This window comes from Salvelinus alpinus, chromosome 15 (assembly GCF_045679555.1).
Source record: "Salvelinus alpinus chromosome 15, SLU_Salpinus.1, whole genome shotgun sequence".
Classification (NCBI taxonomy): Eukaryota; Metazoa; Chordata; class Actinopteri; order Salmoniformes; family Salmonidae; genus Salvelinus; species Salvelinus alpinus.
Genome location: NC_092100.1, coordinates 1,330,027 through 1,352,007, shown reverse-complemented (window position 1 = coordinate 1,352,007; position 21,981 = coordinate 1,330,027). Strand labels below are relative to the sequence as shown.

General features: G+C 45.5%; 1 protein-coding gene across 2 annotated transcripts in view; it reads right to left on the bottom strand.

Annotated features, from left to right (window-relative positions):
* LOC139539365 (phosphatidylinositol-specific phospholipase C, X domain containing 1) overlaps window positions 1-19,942 on the bottom strand; it is a 31,002-nt gene extending 11,060 nt beyond the window's left edge. Inside the window, exons 1-5 of one of the 2 annotated variants that reach the window (XM_071342180.1) lie at window positions 19,506-19,942; window positions 8,281-8,410; window positions 6,845-6,987; window positions 6,041-6,169; window positions 3,624-3,779 (exon numbers count right to left, since the gene is read on the bottom strand). In XM_071342180.1, coding sequence (XP_071198281.1) covers window positions 3,624-3,779; window positions 6,041-6,169; window positions 6,845-6,987; window positions 8,281-8,401 — 549 coding nt within the window. In that variant the 5' untranslated portion in view covers window positions 8,402-8,410; window positions 19,506-19,942. Of the gene's footprint in view, window positions 1-3,623; window positions 3,780-6,040; window positions 6,170-6,844; window positions 6,988-7,925; window positions 8,257-8,280; window positions 8,411-19,505 lie in introns of those variants that run through there. The other variant, XM_071342181.1, reaches the window with a different exon arrangement.
* Between the last annotated feature and the right edge of the window lie 2,039 nt (window positions 19,943-21,981).

Below are 21,981 nucleotides of genomic sequence, written 5' to 3'. Positions count from 1 at the left end.
ATAGCCATGTTATTACCTGGTAGCCTGTGTATATAGCCATGTTATTACCTGGTAGCCTGTGTATATAGCCATGTTATTACCTGGTAGCCTGTGTATATAGCCATGTTATTACCTGGTAGCCTGTGTATATAGCCATGTTATTACCTGGTACCCTGTGTATATAGCCATGTTATTACCTGGTACCCTGTGTATATAGCCATGTTATTACCTGGTACCCTGTGTATATAGCCATGTTATTACCTGGTACCCTGTGTATATAGCCATGTTATTACCTGGTACCCTGTGTATATAGCCATGTTATTACCTGGTACCCTGTGTATATAGCCATGTTATTACCTGGTAGCCTGTGTATATAGCCATGTTATTACCTGGTAGCCTGTGTATATAGCCATGTTATTACCTGGTAGCCTGTGTATATAGCCATGTTATTACCTGGTAGCCTGTGTATATAGCCATGTTATTACCTGGTAGCCTGTGTATATAGCCATGTTATTACCTGGTAGCCTGTGTATATAGCCATGTTATTACCTGGTAGCCTGTGTATATAGCCATGTTATTACCTGGTAGCCTGTGTATATAGCCAAGTTATTACCTGGTAGCCTGTGTATATAGCCATGTTATTACCTGGTAGCCTGTGTATATAGCCAAGTTATTACCTGGTAGCCTGTGTATATAGCCATGTTATTACCTGGTAGCCTGTGTATATAGCCATGTTATTACCTGGTAGCCTGTGTATATAGCCATGTTATTACCTGGTAGCCTGTGTATATAGCCATGTTATTACCTGGTAGCCTGTGTATATAGCCATGTTATTACCTGGTAGCCTGTGTATATAGCCATGTTATTACCTGGTAGCCTGTGTATATAGCCATGTTATTACCTGGTAGCCTGTGTATATAGCCATGTTATTACCTGGTAGCCTGTGTATATAGCCATGTTATTACCTGGTAGCCTGTGTATATAGCCATGTTATTACCTGGTAGCCTGTGTATATAGCCATGTTATTACCTGGTAGCCTGTGTATATAGCCATGTTATTACCTGGTAGCCTGTGTATATAGCCATGTTATTACCTGGTAGCCTGTGTATATAGCCATGTTATTACCTGGTAGCCTGTGTATATAGCCATGTTATTACCTGGTAGCCTGTGTATATAGCCATGTTATTACCTGGTAGCCTGTGTATATAGCCATGTTATTACCTGGTAGCCTGTGTATATAGCCATGTTATTACCTGGTAGCCTGTGTATATAGCCATGTTATTACCTGGTAGCCTGTGTATATAGCCATGTTATTACCTGGTAGCCTGTGTATATAGCCATGTTATTACCTGGTAGCCTGTGTATATAGCCATGTTATTACCTGGTCACGCCTGTGTATATAGCCATGTTATTACCTGGTAGCCTGTGTATATAGCCATGTTATTACCTGGCTACGCCTGTGTATATAGCCATGTTATTACCTGGTACCCTGTGTATATAGCCATGTTATTACCTGGTAGCCTGTGTATATAGCCATGTTATTACCTGGTAGCCTGTGTATATAGCCATGTTATTACCTGGTAGCCTGTGTATATAGCCATGTTATTACCTGGTACCCTGTGTATATAGCCAAGTTATTACCTGGTACCCTGTGTATATAGCCAAGTTATTACCTGGTACCCTGTGTATATAGCCATGTTATTACGTGGTAGCCTGTGTATATAGCCATGTTATTACCTGGTAGCCTGTGTATATAGCCATGTTATTACCTGGTACCCTGTGTATATAGCCATGTTATTACCTGGTACCCTGTGTATATAGCCATGTTATTACCTGGCACCCTGTGTATATAGCCATGTTATTACCTGGTACCCTGTGTTTATAGCCAAGTTATCGTTACTCAATGATCTTTTCCCCTCGTGTTCTTATTTTTCTCTATGATGTTTCTCTCTGCATTGTGGGGAAGGACCTGTAAGTAAGCTTTTCACTATTAGTCTACAACTGTTGTTTACGACGCATGTGACAAATACAATTCGATTTTCTATTCGATTACAATGTTCCCTTTAAGATGTGAGCTGGCTTTTATTTTGTAAAGTGGTTTCTTGCATCGAACAATACAAAAACATTTTCAGTCACCTCCTTGTTGGACAGGATAAACAGGTTGATCCTGCTGACCAAGGGTCTGATCAACTGCTTGGCGTAGCAGTTCCTGTTCTTGTCTATTAAATGTTCTGTGTTATGTCATGGTTCATGTTCTGTGCTATGTCATGGTTCATGTTCTGTGCTATGTCTTGGTTCATGTTCTGTGCTATGTCATGGTTCATGTTCTGTGCTATGTCATGGTTCATGTTCTGTGCTATGTCATGGTTCATGTTCTGTGCTATGTCATGGTTCATGGTTCATGTTCTGTGTGGAACCCCAGGAAGAGTAGCTGCTGCTTTTGCAACAGCTAATGGGGATCCTAATAAAATTCCAAAATACTGTAGGCTGAATGATAGAACAGCTATTTCCATGTTAAAATATTATGGGATGCATTTTCTCCATTGTTTCTGATGGTAGGCCACTCTGGTAGGCCTACATTATGATCAAACAGCCACAGTAGCCTACTTGGTCACTGTTAACACTAACTTAAACACCTCTACATTGAGCCTCAGTGTTCACAGTAAACGTTCGCTGGAAGTTGCTCAGCAGACCTGAAATTTGCTCATTGCCAAAAAAGATTAGAGGGAACACTGGAGGTGTCCCTACCGTAGTTGGACAGAGCCTGGAGGTGTCCCTACCGTAGTTGGACAGAGCCTGGAGGTGTCCCTACCGTAGTTGGACAGAGCCTGGAGGTGTCCCTACCGTAGTTGGACAGAGCCTGGAGGTGTCCCTACCGTAGTTGGACAGAGCCTGGAGGTGTCCCTACCGTAGTTGGACAGAGCCTGGAGGTGTCCCTACCGTAGTTGGACAGAGCCTGGAGGTGTCCCTACCGTAGTTGGACAGAGCTTGGAGGTGTCCCTACCGTAGTTGGACAGAGCTTGGAGGTGTCCCTACCGTAGTTGGACACAGCCTGGAGGTGTCCCTACCGTAGTTGGACAGAGCCTGGAGGTGTCCCTACCATAGTTGGACAGAGCTTGGAGGTGTCCCTACCGTAGTTGGACAGAGCCTGGAGGTGTCCCTACCGTAGTTGGACAGAGCCTGGAGGTGTCCCTACCGTAGTTGGACAGAGCCTGGAGGTGTCCCTACCGTAGTTGGACAGAGCTTGGAGGTGTCCCTACCGTAGTTGGACAGAGCCTGGAGGTGTCCCTACCGTAGTTGGACAGAGCTTGGAGGTGTCCCTACCGTAGTTGGACAGAGCCTGGAGGTGTCCCTACCGTAGTTGGACAGAGCCTGGAGGTGTCCCTACCGTAGTTGGACAGAGCCTGGAGGTGTCCCTACCGTAGTTGGACAGAGCCTGGAGGTGTCCCTACCGTAGTTGGACAGAGCCTGGAGGTGTCCCTACCGTAGTTGGACAGAGCCTGGAGGTGTCCCTACCGTAGTTGGACAGAGCTTGGAGGTGTCCCTACCGTAGTTGGACAGAGCCTGGAGGTGTCCCTACCGTAGTTGGACAGAGCTTGGAGGTGTCCCTACCGTAGTTGGACAGAGCTTGGAGGTGTCCCTACCGTAGTTGGACAGAGCCTGGAGGTGAAGATGGTTCTGATGGTGGATATAAGTCCGGTGTGGAGGTCCTGGTTCAGACCCAGGAAGTGACTGAAGGACAGCAGAACCACCTCTCTGGTATGGACATCTAGCCAGGATCTGATCTCCTGAAGAACGGTCTGTGGAGAACAGACATAGATCCAACTGGTGTAACACAATCACAGTAACATCTGAAATCAATTATATATCCCAAATCCTATTTGTATATGTCGTAAGGTTGTCAGATAAGAACAGGAGTCTAGTAAATGGTACAACCCCTCTCTAGCCCCTTGTCAGAATGTCTACTATACCTCCCTGCTAGTATAGATTATACCTTTAACATTGAATGTAGTCTACACTCTGTGGTAGTACGGAAGTACCATACCTCTACATTGAGCGTAATGTACACTGCATAGTATCATACATCTTCATTGAGCATAGTGTGCACTCTGTAGTATCACACCTCTACATTGAGCATAGTGTACACTCTGTAGTATCACACCTCTACATTGAGCATAGTGTGCACTCTGTAGTATCACACCTCTACATTGAGCATAGTGTACAGTCGTGACCAAAAGTTTTGAGAATGACACAAATATTAATTTCCAAAGTTTGCTGCTTCAGTGTCTTTAGATATTTTTGTCAGATGTTACTATGGAATACTGAAGTATAATTACAAGCATTTCATGTGTCAAAGGCTTTTATTGACAATTACATGAAGTAAGACCTCTGCAATCTGCCCTGGCATGCTGTCAATTAACTTCTGGGCCACATCCTGACTGATGGCAGCCCATTCTTGCCTAATCAATGCTTGGAGTTTGTCAGAATTTGTGGGTTTTTGTTTGTCCACCCGCCTCTTGAGGATTGACCACAAGTTCTCAATGGGATTAAGGTCTGGGGAGTTTCCTGGCCATGGACCCAAAATATTGATGTTTTGTTCCCCGAGCCACTTAGTTATCACTTTTGCCTTATGGGAAGGTGCTCCATCATGCTGGAAAAGGCATTGTTCGTCACCAAACTGTTCCTGGATGGTTGGGAGAAGTTGCTCTCGGAGGATGTGTTGGTACCATTCTTTATTCATGGCTGTGTTCTTAGGAATAATTGTGAGTGAGCCCACTCCCTTGGCTGAGAAGCAACCCCACACATGAATGGTCTCAGGATGCTTTACTGTTGGCATGACACAGGACTGATGGTAGCGCTCACCTTGTCTTCTCCAGACAAGCTTTTTTCCAGATGCCCCACAATCGGAAAGGGGATTCATCAGAGAAAATGACTTTACCCCAGTCCTCAGCAGTCCAATCCCTGTACCTTTTGCAGAATATCTGTCTGTCCCTGATGTTTTCCCTGGAGAGAAGTTGGTTCTTTACTGCCCTTCTTGACACCAGGCCATTCTCCAAAAATCTTTGCCTCACTGTGCGTGCAGATGCACTCACACCTGTCTGCTGCCATTCCTGAGCAAGCTCTGTACTGGTGGTGCCCCGATCCCGCAGCTGAATCAACGTTTGGAGACGGTCCTGGTTCTTTCTGGACTTTCTTGGGTGCCCTGAAGCTTTCTTCACAACAATTGAACAGCTCTCCTTGAAGTTCTTGATGATCCGATAAATGGTTGATTTAGTGATTCAATCTTACTGGCAGCAATATCCTTGCCTGTGAAGCCCTTTTTGTGCAAAGCAATGATGACGGCACGTGTTTCCTTGCAGGTAACCATGGTTGACAGAGGAAGAACAATGATTCCAAGCACCACCCTCCTTTTGAAGCTTCCAGTCTGTTATTCGAACTCAATCAGCATGACAGAGTGATCTCCAGCCTTGTCCTCGTCAACACTCACACCTGTGTTAACGAGAGAATCACTGACATGATGTCAGCTGGTCCTTTTGTGGCAGGGCTGAAATGCAGTGGAAAATGTTTTTGGGGGATTCAGTTCATTTGCATGGCAAAGAGGGACTTTGCAATTCATCTGATCACTCTTCATAACATTCTGGAGTATATGCAAATTGCCATCATACAAACTGAGGCAGCAGACTGAAAATTAATATTTGTGTCATTCTCAAAACTTTTGGCCACGACTGTACACTCCGTAGTATCATACCTCTACATTTAGCGTAGTGTACACTCCATAGTATCATACCGCTACAGTGAGCATAGTGTACACTTCGTAGTATCATACCTCTACAGTGAGTGTAGTGTACACTGCATAGTATCATACCGCTACAGTGAGCATAGTATACACTTCATAGTATCCTACCTCTACAGTGAGTGTAGTGTACACTCCATAGTATCCTACCTCTACAGTGAGTGTAGTGTACACTCCATAGTATCCTACCTCTACAGTGAGTGTAGTGTACACTCCATAGTATCCTACCTCTACTGTGAGCGTAGTGTACACTCCATAGTATCCTACCTCTACAGTGAGTGTAGTGTACACTCCGTGGTAGAAGTACAGGTCAGTAGAGGTGTCGTTGGGTCGATGTGCGATCCTCAGGTCAAGATATCTGACCCCACAGTCTAGCTGCTCCTTTACTGTCGCCTCCTATAGGACATTATCAGATCATCAACATTATCAGATCGACAACATTATCAGATCAACAACATTATCAGATCATCAACATTATCAGATCAACAACATTATCAGATCGACAACATTATGATCAGATCAACAACATGATCAGATCAACAACTTTATTAACCCAACCAGCACAGAGGGCAAGGTGTACTGCCACCAGGTGTACTGCCACCAGGTGTAAAGTCTGCACCAGAAGTGTTATGCCATCTAGGTCCGGGTGGTCAAACTCAATTCCTTGAGGGTTGTGTCTCTGCTGGTTTTTGTTATTTAGTTTCAATGTGTGTCCAATTAAGATCTAGCCAACCAGATGAGGGGAGTACCTAACTAATCAATGATCTTAATTGACCAATAACGATCAATATCTTGGGGCGGCAGCGTAGCCTAGTGGTTAGAGCGTTGGACTAGTAACCGAAAGGTTGCAAGATCGAATGCCCGAGCTGACAAGGTACAAATGTGTTGTTCTGCCCCTGAACAAGGCAGTTAACCCACTGTCCCTAGGCCGTCATTGTAAATAAGAATTTGTTCTTAACTGACTTGCCTAGTTAAATAAAGGTCAAATCAAAAAAAATAAAGTGCAAGCGAGGAGTAAAAACCACACTGTGCTCCAGAAATGTAGTTTGACTCAGCTGTTAAAAATCATACCTGTGTAACTGCCCATTTATAAACAAACGGTCGTATCAGGGGCTTCATGTATTTGTCTAGCTTCTGCAGTAAATCAGGTTGGGTCAGGTCGACAGGGGAGCGGTCACTCCTATCCAGACAGTAGGTTATAGCATTATGGCTTCCTAAACAGGGAATCAAGGACAGATAGGGGACTGATATTACCAGGTGTATGGCCTAGTACCCATATGATGCCCCTAATTGCCTAGTACCCATATGATGCCCCTAATTGCCTAGTACCCATATGATGCCCCTAAGTGTATGGTCAATGTGTCAGCCTAGTACCCATATGATGCCCCTAAGTGTATGGTCAATGTGTCAGCCTAGTACCCATATGATGCCCCTAAGTGTACGGTCAATGTGTCAGCCTAGTACCCATATGATGCCCCTAAGTGCCTAGTACCCATATGATGCCCCTAAGTGCCTAGTACCCATATGATGCCCCTAAGTGTACGGTCAATGTGTCAGCCTAGTACCCATATGATGCCCCTAAGTGTATGGTCAATGTGTCAGCCTAGTACCCATATGATGCCCCTAAGTGTACGGTCAATGTGTCAGCCTAGTACCCATATGATGCCCCTAAGTGTATGGTCAATGTGTCAGCCTAGTACCCATATGATGCCCCTAAGTGTATGGTCGATGTGTCAGCCTAGTACCCATATGATGCCCCTAAGTGCCTAGTACCCATATGATGCCCCTAAGTGCCTAGTACCCATATGATGCCCCTAAGTGCCTAGTACCCATATGATGCCCCTAAGTGCCTAGTACCCATATGATGCCCCTAAGTGCCTAGTACCCATATGATGCCCCTAAGTATACGGTCAATGTGTTGGTGTTGTGACATAATGCCATCTGATTAAATGCAGCATAACAGCAGTATTGAAATGTGTTTAAAAGCTATGGTGAAGTAATTAATAGTAGATACAGTAGACCAGTTCCTCAGGTGAACGTCCCATAGAGCACAGGGCAGGTGATCCATCCAGGTATCTTACCTGGTACAGCTAGGTTCCTCAGGGGAACGTGCCATAGAGCACAGGGCAGGTGGTCCATCCAGGTATCTTACCTGGTATAGCTAGGTTTCGCAGGGGAATGTCCCATAGAGCATAGGGCAGGTGATCCATCCAGGTATCTTACCTGGTACAGCTAGGTTCCTCAGGGGAACGTCCCATAGAGCACAGGGCAGGTGGTCCATCCAGGTATCTTACCTGGTACAGCTAGGTTCCTCAGGTGAACGTCCCATAGAGCACAGGGCAGGTGATCCATCCAGGTATCTTACCTGGTACAGCTAGGTTCCTCAGGGGAACGTCCCATAGAGCACAGGGCAGGTGGTCCATCCAGGTATCTTACCTGGTACAGCTAGGTTCCTCAGGTGAACGTCCCATAGAGCACAGGGCAGGTGGTCCATCCAGGTATCTTACCTGGTATAGCTAGGTTCCTCAGGGGAACGTCCCATAGAACACAGGGCAGGTGGTCCATCCAGCTGTCCATGGGAAGTTCCTTCAGAGACACCTGCACTTCAGACACCACCTCGGAGGACATTTGTGGGTGCTAAAGATGTACAGTCATATTTCATCAAACACTGTACTGAAATTAATGAATGACTGTCCTCTAATGCATGGACTGTCCTCGAACGAATGACTGTCCTCGAATGGCTGAGGCCTCTGTATATTTTAAATAGTTCTAAAAAAATCTATGAATTCATACAGTATACACATGTCATCCATCTACCATTTAAACTAGGTCAGCCGTCCATCTACCATCTAAACTAGGACAGCCGTCCATCTACCATTTAAACTAGGTCAGCCGTCCATCTACCATTTAAACTAGGACAGCCGTCCATCTACCATTTAAACTAGGACAGCCGTCCATCTACCATTTAAACTAGGACAGCCGTCCATCTACCATTTAAACTAGGTCAGCCGTCCATCTACCATCTAAACTAGGTCAGCCGTCCATCTACCATTTAAACTAGTAGGAAAAAAAGTTTACAAATACACTACCGGTCAAAAGTTTTAGAACACCTACTCATTCAAGGGTTTTTCTTTATTTTTACTATTTTCTACATTGTAGAATAATAGTGAAGACATCAAAACTATGAAATAACACATATGGAATCATGTAGTAACCAAAAAAGTGTTAAATAAATCAAAATATATTTGAGATTTGAGATTCTTCAAATCAAATCGCCACCCTTTGCCTTGATGACAGCTTTGCACACGCTTTGCATTCTCTCAACCAGCATCATGAGGTAGTCACGTGGAATGCATTTGAATTAACAGGCGTGTCTTCTTAAAATTTAAATTGTGGAATGTCTTTCCTTCTTAATTCGTTTGAGCCAATCAGTTGTGTTGTGACACGGTAGAGGTGGTATACAGAAGATAGACCTCATTTGGTAAAAGACCAAGTCCATATTATGACAAGAACAGCTCAAATAAGCAAAGAGAAATGACAGTCCATCATTCCTTTAAGACATGAAGGTCAGTCAATCTGGAAAATTTCAAGAACTTTTAAAGTTTCTTCAAGTGCAGATGCAAAAACCATCAAGCGCTATGATGAAACTGGCTCTCATGAGGACCGCCACAGGAAAGGAAGACCCAGAGTTACCTCTGCTGCAGAGGATAAGTTCATTAGAGTTAACTGCACCTCAGAAATTGCAGCCTAAATAAATGCTTCACAGAGTTCAAGTAACAGACACATCTCAACGTCAACTGTTCAGAGGAGACTGTGTGAATCAGGCCTTCATGGTCGAATTGCTGCAAAGAAACCACAACTAATGGACACCAATAAGGAGGGTGCTCTAGCCAACAAACCTGCAGAGACCTGAAGACACCATTCCAACCTGGAACTGAGCCAGATATACATTCAATCAGCACTAAGGTGTGAAGTAAAAGGCCTTCGGGCCCAACAAGTGTCAGGAGTCTTTGGAGCGTCCGCTGAAGTCCCCTTCTGCTGTTCAAAGACCATCACTGGCATTTTCTACAAGAAATCTGACTCCAGAAATAAAAGCTTGCTTGCTGCACTGCTGCTGGGAGTCCACTGTTCACCGTCTGCCCTGGCCTGTCTCCCCCTGTCTGGTACAGGTACCTCCACCACACTCCCCCCCTCTCTGTTCACCGTCTGCCCTGGCCTGTCTCCCCCTGTCTGGTACAGGTACCTCCACCACACTCCCCCCCTCTCTGTTCACCGTCTGCCCTGGCCTGTCTCCCCCTGTCTGGTACAGGTACCTCCACCACACTCACCCCTCTTTCCCTAGCTTTCGTTCGCCTCCAGCACACAGGCACAGTCGTTATATATTAAATTGTTTTCTTGTGCATTTTGCTGTTTGCCTCATGACTCCTGCACGCTTTGTTGCCTACAAACATTCAAAATTCAAAAAGGCACTCGCACATCTGAGCAAACTGTTTGCAGGTGCATGGCAACAGTTGAACAAGATGAATGAAAAAGGAAACCGCACACTGCTCTTGATAGTATCATTGATCTTTAATAAGCTTATTAAAGCTTTAATAAGACTACAAATGTCCTTTACCCAACCGTGGGACAGACTGTTTGTTCCCACACTCAGGACTCTGACTCTCTATTGGTTACACAGACTTTTGGCCTCCCATCCCATTTTAACCACCTCTCGCCGGCTTTGTATTCATGTCACCTGATGAAATTGCTGTACAATATGATCTTGTTGCCATAGAATGCGCATTCAGATGTCATAAATCAATACTGCAGAGCTCTCCCTGTCCTCTGCCGTGCCCTGATTGTATTACTGTTGATGATATCTGGAAATGTGCATGTACACCCTGGCCCATCTACTGTTGCTAGCCCCAATTCTGACTTGTGCTCTGATATCTGCTTCACTGATTTCTGCTCTTGTAAAAGCCTGGGTTTTCTGCACGTTAACACTAGAAGCTTCTTACCTAAAATGGATCAATTGAAAGTGTGGGTTCACAGCTCCAATCCAGATGTGTTGGTCATTACTGAGACGTGGTTAAGGAAAAGTGTTTTGAATACTGATGTTAACCTTTCTGGTTATAACCTTTTTCGGCAAGACGGTTCTTCCAAAGGTGGGGGAGTGGCCATCTTTACCAGGGATCACCTTCAGTGCTCGGTTGTCTCCACCAAGTCTGTCCCCAAACAATTTGATGTGCTGGTTTTAAGCATTAAACCTTCAAATAGCTCTTTGTTGACTGTTGCTGGGTGCTTATCGTCCTCCATCAGCACCGGCCTGTACCCTACCTGCCCTAAGATCTCTCCTGGCTCCTTACACTAAGTCTGAATTTGTCGTGCAAGGTGCCCTAAACTGGGACATGCTTAAACCACCTGACCAGGTCCTAAATCAATGGGACTCCCTAACTCTTTCTCAGATTATTACCAATCCCACAAGGTAGGACTCCAAACACCCAGAAAAGGCTACTCTCCTCAACGTTATCCTCACAAATAATCCTGATAGGTATCAGTCGTGTTTTCTGTAATGACCTTAGTGATCACTGTTTTACAGCCTCTGTTCGTAATGGCTGCTTAGTGAAACGACCTGTCCTGATTAGTCATAGACACTTGCTACAACACTTTAATGAGAAAGCCTTCCTTCAAGAACTGGTCTCTGTAAAATGGTATAGAATCAGCGTGATCCCCTCTGTCGAAGACGCTTGGACCTTCTTTTTTGATATTTTCAGTGGTATTGTTAACAAACACGCCCTCATAAAGAAAATGAGAATTAAAAACCGGTTCAGCCCCTGGTTCGACCGTGATCTTGCAGAGTTACTCCACCTCAAGAATTGCATTTGGTGAAAGGCTTGGCACACGCATACTCAGGCTGACTGGCTCTCGTTCAGGCAAATGAGAAATAAGTCCACTCAGGCTATCTGGAAGGCCAAAGGAAGTTACTTTAAGGAGCAGTTCTCTCTCTGTGGGTCAAACCCCAAGAAGTTCTGGAAAACGGTTAATTAAAAACCTGGAGAATAAACCCTGCTCCTCACAGCTGCCCAAGTCCCTTAATGATGATGTGGTTGTTACTGACAAGCAGCACATGACTGAGCTCTTTAATCACCACTTCATTAAGTCAGGATTTCCTATTTGACTCAGCCATGCCTCCTTGCCCGTCCAACATTTCCTCATCTCCCACCCCTTCTAATGTGACTATCCCCGATGCTTCTTCCCCTTTCTCCCCTTCCCTGCTGCAAAGTCTCTCCCTGCAGGTGGTCACTGAGTCCGAGGTGCTAAAGGAGCTCCTTAAACTTGACCCCACAAAAAACATCTGGGTCAGATGGTTTAGACCCTTTCTTCTTTAAGGCTGCTGCCCCTATCATAAAGGTATCTGACCTTGTCAACCTCTCTCTCCTTTCTGGGGAGGTTCCCATTGCTTGGAAGGCAGCCACAGTTCGTCCTTTATTTAAAGGGGGAGATCAAGCTGATCCTAACTGTTACAGGCATATTTCTATTTTGCCCTGTTTATCAAAAGTGTTTGAGAAACTTGTCAATAATCAACTGACTGGCTTTCTGGATGTCTGTAGTATTCTCTCTGGTATGCAATCTGGTTTCCGTTCAGGTTATGGATGTGTCACTGCACTGTGTCACTCCTCAATGATGTCACCATTGCCCTTGATTCAAAGCAATATTGTGCTGCTATTTTTATTGACTTTGCCAAAGCTTTTGCTATGGTAGACCATTCCATTCTTGTGGGCCGGCTAAGGAGTATTGGTGTCTCTGAGGGGTCTTTGGCCTGGTTTGCTAACTACCTCTCTCAAAGAGTGCAGTGTATAAAAGTCAGAAAATCTCCTGTCTCAGCCACTGCCTGTCACCAAGGGAGTTCCCCAAGGCTCGATCCTCGGCCCCACGCTCTTCTTAATGTACATCAACAACATAGCTCAGGCAGTAGGAAGCTCTCTCATCCATATATATGCAGAAGATACAGTCTTATACTCAGCTGGCCCCTCCCCGGATTATGTGTTAAATGCTCTACAACAAAGCGTTCTTAGTGTCCAACAAGCTTTCCCTGCCCTTAACCTTGTTCTGAACACCTCCAAAACAAAGGTCATGTGGTTTGGTAAGAAGAATGCCCCTCTCCCCACCGGTGTGATTACTGTCTCTGAGGGTTTAGAGCTTGAGGTAGTCACCTCATACAAGTACTTGGGAGTATGGCTAGACGGTACACTGTCCTCTCAACACATATCAAAGCTGTAGGCTAAAATTAAATCTACTCGGTTTCCTCTCTCCTCTTTCACCCTAGCTGCCAAACTAACCCTGATTCAGATGACCATCCTACCCATGCTAGATTACAGAGACCTAATTTATAGATCAGCAGGTAAGGGTGCTCTCGAGCAGCTAGATGTTCTTTACCATTCGGACATCAGATTTGCCACCAATGCTCCTTATAGGACACATCACTGCACTCTACACTCCTCTGTAAACTGGTCATCTCTGTATACCTGTCGCAAGACCCACTGGTTGATGCTTATTTATAAAACCCTCTTAGGACTCACTCCCCCCTATCTGAGATATCTTCTGCAACCCTCATCCTCCACATACAACACCCCCCCTATCTGAGATATCTACTGCAGCCTCATCCTCCACATACAACACCCGTTCTGCCAGTCACATTCTGTTAAAGATCCCCAAAGCACACACATCCTTGGGTCGCTCCTCTTTTAAGTTTGCTGCAGCTAGCGACTGGAACGAGCTGCAACAAACACTCAAACTGGACAGTTTTATCTCCATCTCTTCATTCAAAGACTCAATCATGGACACTCTTACTGACAGTTGTGGCTGCTTTGTGTGATGTATTGTTGTCTCTACATTCTTGCCCTTTGTGCTGTTGTCTGTGCCCAATAATGTTTGTACCATGTTTTGTGCTGCTACCATGTTGTTGTTATGTTGTGTTGCTACCTTGCTATGTTGTTGTCTTAGGTCTCTCTTTATGTAGTGTTGTGTTGTCTCTCTTGTTGTGATGTGTGTTTTATCCTATATTTATATTGTATTTATTTATTTGAATCTCAGGAGGCCTTTTGGTAGGCCGTCATTGTAAATAAGAATTTGTTCTTAACTGACTTGCCTTGCTAAATATAAATATTTAAAAATAAAAATAAATGTATAATTTTTTTTTTTTTTAATCTATTCTAAAATTTGAGTGAAAGAGCATCAGTTTCATTTGGACTGTTTATGATATTAAGGAACAATTCTCATCTCCATTGTGAGTCATATTTACAGTTATCCAATCACCTCAGCCCAAATCTGACTGAGTAAGTGTTGTCAGATGTATGGGGACAAATAACCTGTATCCAAGTGCATTTCTGGTTCATTCTCACTGCATAACCATCATCATGAAAAAGCGTAACCCAGTCACGGTTATTCTAGTCTTAATGTGAGCAATAGGTCTGGTCACCTCTCTTGGCATCAAAGTCACTTTGACAACATTTTCCAGCTTTAACACACTTTTACACAGGGCTTCCTGACAAATAATACAGTGAAGAGATATCAATTCCTCAGAGTTACGGCTTTCTTCTTTTAATTTGTAATATTTTTAGTAGGCCAATGTTTTTACCGGTTAGATTTGGTGATCCGTCTGTTGTGACGTGTCAGTTTGCTCCACGGTAGATTCATTTTTCCCAAAACAGGCAGACACCCTGTCATATAAGTCAGAGCCCCTGGTTGTTCCCGTCATTGATTCCATCGCAGGAAGTTCTTCTGTTATTTCAAAGTTCTCATTTCTTAAATGTATTTTAAAAAATGAAAAGTTGAGCGGTGTCTCCGATGTCAGGACCCTCATCCAATAGAAAAAAAGATTGAAGGCATCTGCTTTTTTCCTCAACTCTGAGATTAGCTCCTCACCTATCACTTCCACACGCCTGGTGATGGTTCTGCGTGATAAGCTAATTTACTCAAATTGGCTTTTACTCTCAGGACAAAGTCCACCACACACTCTTTCACAAACTTCCCTTCAGCAAAAGGCTTGCGATGCTTTGTGATGTTATGTGCCACGACGTAGCTTGCCTTAGTTACGCAGTCTAGAGTTTTGAGGCCTTCCTTGCCTTTTCCTGAGAGGACAGGTTGCTAGCGTAGTTAGCTTGCATGCTTGAAAAATGACAATTGAGATTACATTCCTTAAAAATGGTGCCAGTGTGGTGCCAGGACAACAGCCTCTCCCTCAATGTGATCAAGACAAAGGAGCTGATCGTGGACTACAGGAAAAGGCGGGCCGAACAGGCCCCCATTAACATCAACGGGGCTGAAGTGGAGCGGGTCGAGAGTTTCAAGTTGGTGTCTACATCACCAACGAAACATTATGGTCCAAACACACCAAGATAGTTGTGAAGAGGGCATGACAACATCGTTTCCCCCTCAGGAGAAAAGATTTGGCATGGGTCCCCAGATCTTCAAAAAGTTCTACAGTTGCACCAGAGAGCATCCTGACCGGTTGCATCACCGCCGGGTATGGTCACTGCTCGGCATCTGACCTTAAGGCGCTACAGAGGGTACTGCGTACGGCCCAGTACATCACTGGTGCTAAGCTTCCTGCCATCCAGGACCTAGATACCAGGCGGTGTCAGAGGAAAGCCCAAAGAATTGTCAAAGACTCCAGTCCCCAAAGTCATAGACTGTTTTCTCTGCTACCGCCCGGCAAGCGGTACCGGAGCGCCAAGTCTAGGACCAAAAGGCTCCTTAACAGCTTCTACCCCCAAGCCATAAGACTGCTGAACAATTTATCAAATCGCCACTGGACTATTACATTGACACCCCCCCTTTGGTTTTTTACACTGCTGCTACTCGCTGTTTATTATCTATGCAGTCACTTCACCCCCACCTACATGTACAAAGTATCTCAACTAACCTGTACCCCAGAACATTGACTCAGTAGGGTACCCCCTGTATATAGCCTCCACACTGACTCTGTACCGGTACCCCCTGTATATATCCTCCACATTGACTCTGTACCGGTACCCCCTGTATATAGCCTCCACATTGACTCTGTACCGGTACCCCCTGTATATAGCCTCCACACTGACTCTGTACCGGTACCCCCTGTATATATCCTCCACATTGACTCTGTACCGTAACACCCTGTATATAGCCTCCACACTGACTCGGTACCGGTAGCCCATGTATATAACCTCCACATTGACTCTGTACCGGTACCCCCTGTATATAGCCTCCACATTGACTCTGTACCGGTACCCCCTGTATATAGCCTCCACATTGACTCTGTACCGGTACCCCCTGTATATAGCCTCCACATTGACACTGTACCGGTACCCCCTGTATATAGCCTCCACATTGACACTGTACCGGTACCCCCTGTATATAGCCTCCACATTGACTCTGTACCGGTACCCCCTGTACATAGCATCGTTATTGTTATTTTATTGTGTTACTTTTAATAATTTTTTTACTTTAGTTTATTTGATAAATATTTTCTTAACTCTATTTCTTGAACTGCACTGTTGGTTACGGGCTTGTAAGTAAGTATTTCTGACTTCAACTGTACATAAAGGTATGGGGACACCCCTTCAAATCAGTGGATTCGGCTATTTCAGCCAAACCCATTGCTCATCAGTATATAAAATCGAGCACACAGCCATGTAATCTCCATAGTCAAACATTGGCAGTAGAATGGCCTTACTGAAGAGCTCTGTGACTTTCAACGTGGCACCGTCATAGGATGCCACCTTTCCAACAAGTCAGGTTGTCCAATTTCTGCCCTGCTAGAGCTGGCCCGGTCAACTCTAAGCGCTCTTATTGTGAAGTGGACACATCTAGGAGCAACAACAGCTAAGCTGCGAAGTGGTAGGCCACACAAGCTCACAGAACAGGACCGTGAAGTGGTAGGCCACACAAGCTCACAGAACAGGACCGTGAAGTGGTAGGCCACACAAGCTCACAGAACAGGACCGTGAAGTGGTAGGCCACACAAGCTCACAGAACAGGACCGTGAAGTGGTAGGCCACACAAGCTCACAGAACAGGACCGTGAAATGGTAGGCCACACAAGCTCACAGAACAGGACCGTGAAGTGGTAGGCCACACAAGCTCACAGAACAGGACCGTGAAGTGGTAGGCCACACAAGCTCACAGAACAGGACCGTGAAGTGGTAGGCCACACAAGCTCACAGAACAGGACCGTGAAGTGGTAGGCCACACAAGCTCACAGAACAGGACCGTGAAGTGGTAGGCCACACAAGCTCACAGAACAGGACCGTGAAGTGGTAGGCCACACAAGCTCACAGAACAGGACCGTGAAGTGGTAGGCCACACAAGCTCACAGAACAGGACCGTGAAGTGGTAGGCCACACAAGCTCACAGAACAGGACCGTGAAGTGGTAGGCCACACAAGCTCACAGAACAGGACCGTGAAGTGGTAGGCCACACAAGCTCACAGAACAGGACCGTGAAGTGGTAGGCCACACAAGCTCACAGAACAGGACCGTGAAGTGGTAGGCCACACAAGCTCACAGAACAGGACCGTGAAGTGGTAGGCCACACAAGCTCACAGAACAGGACCGTGAAGTGGTAGGCCACACAAGCTCACAGAACAGGACCGTGAAGTGGTAGGCCACACAAGCTCACAGAACAGGACCGTGAAGTGGTAGGCCACACAAGCTCACAGAACAGGACCGTGAAGTGGTAGGCCACACAAGCTCACAGAACAGGACCGTGAAGTGGTAGGCCACACAAGCTCACAGAACAGGACCGTGAAGTGGTAGGCCACACAAGCTCACAGAACAGGACCGTGAAGTGGTAGGCCACACAAGCTCACAGAACAGGACCGTGAAGTGGTAGGCCACACAAGCTCACAGAACAGGACCGTGAAGTGGTAGGCCACACAAGCTCACAGAACAGGACCGTGAAATGGTAGGCCACACAAGCTCACAGAACAGGACCGTGAAGTGGTAGGCCACACAAGCTCACAGAACAGGACCGTGAAGTGGTAGGCCACACAAGCTCACAGAACAGGACCGTGAAGTGGTAGGCCACACAAGCTCACAGAACAGGACCGTGAAGTGGTAGGCCACACAAGCTCACAGAACAGGACCGTGAAGTGGTAGGCCACACAAGCTCACAGAACAGGACCGTGAAGTGGTAGGCCACACAAGCTCACAGAACAGGACCGTGAAGTGGTAGGCCACACAAGCTCACAGAACAGGACCGTGAAGTGGTAGGCCACACAAGCTCACAGAACAGGACCGTGAAGTGGTAGGCCACACAAGCTCACAGAACAGGACCGTGAAGTGGTAGGCCACACAAGCTCACAGAACAGGACCGTGAAGTGGTAGGCCACACAAGCTCACAGAACAGGACCGTGAAGTGGTAGGCCACACAAGCTCACAGAACAGGACCGTGAAGTGGTAGGCCACACAAGCTCACAGAACAGGACCGTGAAGTGGTAGGCCACACAAGCTCACAGAACAGGACCGTGAAATGGTAGGCCACACAAGCTCACAGAACAGGACCGTGAAATGGTAGGCCACACAAGCTCACAGAACAGGACCGTGAAGTGGTAGGCCACACAAGCTCACAGAACAGGACCGTGAAGTGGTAGGCCACACAAGCTCACAGAACAGGACCGTGAAGTGGTAGGCCACACAAGCTCACAGAACAGGACCGTGAAGTGGTAGGCCACACAAGCTCACAGAACAGGACCGTGAAGTGGTAGGCCACACAAGCTCACAGAACAGGACCGTGAAGTGGTAGGCCACACAAGCTCACAGAACAGGACCGTGAAGTGGTAGGCCACACAAGCTCACAGAACAGGACCGTGAAATGGTAGGCCACACAAGCTCACAGAACAGGACCGTGAAGTGGTAGGCCACACAAGCTCACAGAACAGGACCGCTGAAGCGTGTAGCGCATAAAAATAGTCTGTCCTCGGTTGCAACAATCACTACTGAGTTCCAAACTGCCTCTGGAAGCAACGTCAGCACAATAACTGTTCGTCGGGAGCTTCATGAAATGGGTTTCCATGGCCGAGCAGCCGCACACAAGCCTAAGATCACCATGCGTAACGCCAAGCGTTGGCTGGAGTGGTGTAAAGCTCGTCGCAATTGGACTCTGGACCAGTGGAAACGCATTCTCTGGAGTGATGAGTCACGCTTCACCATCTGGCAGTCCGACGGAAAAATCTGGTTTGGCCGATGCCAGGAGAAAGCTACCTGCTCGACGGCATAGTGCCAACTGTAAAGTTTGGTGGAGGAGGAATAATGCTCTGGGGCTGTTTTCATGGTTCGGGCTAGACCCCTTAGTTCCAGTGAAGGGAAATCTTAATGCTACAGCATACAATGACATTCTAGACAATTCTGTGCTTCCAACTTTGTGCTGTAGAAGAACTTGACTGGCCTGCACAGAGCCCTGACTTTGGGATGAATTGGAATGACGACTACAAGCCAGGCCTAATTCCCCAACATCAGTGCCTGACCTCACTAATGCTCGTGGCTGAATGGAAGCAAGTCCCCGCAGCAATGTTCCAACATCTAGTTGAAAGCCTTCCCAGAAAAGTGGAGGCTGTTATAACAGCAAAGTGGAGGACCAACTCCATATTAATGCCATGATTGAATGAGATGTTCAACGAGCAGGTGTCCACATAGTTTTGGTCATGTAGTGTGTGTATATACATATTTCCTTTTTTTGTTATATTTTCATTACAATGAAACAACCTACATACTTACGTTTCAAATTATGCAGCACGAGCTGCCAGCTGCTGACCAATCCAGTTTTAAAAGAAACGGTGGTATGGGTGACTGAAAAAAGCCAAAAGGGTGTCCCACAAAACGACGTCTATTCCAAAAAACACTGAAGGTGGGAACAGAGAAAAGAAAACTAGTCTCTATAGTACGCGGTGTCAAATCAAGTGCACTTTGCGAGTACTTGTCCGATGCTTGCCTGTAATATGCGCTGGTATCATACGGAAGCCGGCCCAGTCTGCTCCTTCAGAGACCTTCTTTCCATCACCGGTGTCTTTATGGGTCTATCGTTTTTGCCAAATATGAAACTGTACATACATGATTATATTAGCGGAGACCTTTTTCTTTTTTTCCGGAATAGTAATTTTCTTCCGGACCGACCGGTCCCCAGGCTACGCTAGTTTAGTGAAGGCGGCACGAGTATTCTGCCTGCAACACAAATTATGACGTCGAGCTCGTATGGTAATGAGGAAACCTTAAAAATAAAAGCCCGCATTTCTAATCATTGCAATGTGGATAACACATTCAAAAGACATATCATTTTTCATCAACGGACATTTTTTATCGTGCCAACAAGAAAAAGCATTAAGTAATTTGGGGGGAAAAAAATAGACAGATAAAAAAATAGATAGATAAAAAATAGATAGATAAAAAATAGATGGTTTTAAAACCTTTAAGACGAATAATTTAAAAAATACAATGTTGACGCTAGTATGTTGAGAATATTAGTTTGTAGAGAAACCTTTTCTACCTGTCTCAGCTAAAGTGGGGTGGTAAGTACTCAGTGGGGTTTCTACTAAACACATATGATTATAGCGCCTGTGTGAAAGGTTGCGTCAATCAAATCTGGTATCAGGATAAAATGTGATTCAGAGTCACTGATTATACTATAATTATCTTTATTTAACACAAGTGATAAATGGTAAATGCAATTTTCGTATATACGGGTTCACTGTATCACCACGCAGGGTAAAGCAGAGAACTGACTGAAATAGTACAGACATCTTCTTTTATACTGTTCCAGAGTTAGTTCCAACTTTAGAGTTGGCCTGTCACAGTAGAGGCTTAGCGTGGTTTTAAACTTGCTAGCCTATCGGTGGTGTCCAGTCACAGCACTCAGGATTGAAATGTCCGGAATGGTTCTTGTGAAGATTGAGCTGATTTGTTGGTTTCTACTCATTCCTCCGTTCCTGTTTTCTTGTTATTCAGCATTTTCCCTACACATTCCTCAGTTCCTGTTTTCTTGTTATTCAGCATTTTTCCATCTTGTCTCAACCTTGTGGTTTGCCCAGTCGACACCCTAGATTAACAACAGCCTTTCTGCAGTCACGCTATGTTTTGTGATTAACATGTCCTACTATGTTAAGGCATATATACTAATATAAGGCATATATTTATGTTAAAAGAGAACAAAACCATCCTTCACACCTGTCAGCTAAAGACACGGTCCCCTATTTCTACCTCCTAGCCAACATGGCAGTTTTTTGGGGGGTTTGTTCTTACATTATTTGCTCAGAACGTTTATCATATTATTACCTACAGCTGGAAATTACTTTTGGACATTAGATCAGCGGTCACTCACCAGAAATTTGAGCAGAAATTCGACTTCCCTGACCTGGATCCTCTGTTTGAACTTACAGCTCTGTTCATCCCAGGGGCTGCACCAAAAACACTGACACCGGAGAAGAGGAAGAAGAAGTGGGCCCTAGTCAGACTCGGGAGAAGAGGAACATGAAGTGGGCTCTAGTCAGACTCGGGAGAAGAGGAACATGAAGTGGGCCCTAGTCAGACTCGGGAGACGAGGAACAAGAAGTGGGCCCTAGTCAGACTCAGGTGGCTGCACACCATCCACCACATCAGAGTATATTACTCGCTAACATTTAGTCCCTGGACAATAAAGTAGACAAACTCAGGGCGAGAATCTTATTCCAGAGAAACATCAGGGACTGTAACATACTGTTTACAGAATCATGGCTCTCTCCGGATATTGTCTACGTTCATTCAGCCAGCAGAGTTCTCCATCCATCGTGCAGGCCCGGAAGCCATAAGACTCCTGAACATCTAATCAAATGGCTACCCAGACTATTTGCATTGCCCCCCTCTTTTACACCGCTGCTACTCTGCTATTATCTATGCATAGTCACTTTAATAACTCTACCTACAGTTGAAGTTGGAAGTTTACATACACCTTAGCCAAATACATTTAAACTCAGTATTTCACAATTCCTGAAAGTCCTCCTCTGTACCGGTACCCCCTGTATATAGTCTCCACATTGACTCTGTACCGGTACCCCCTGTATATAGCCTCCACATTGACTCTGTACCGGTACCCCCTGTATATAGCCTCCACATTGACTCTGTACCGGTACCCCCTGTATATAGCCTCCACATTGACTCTGTACCGGTACCCCCTGTATATAGCCTCCACATTGACTCTGTACCGGTACCCCCTGTATATAGC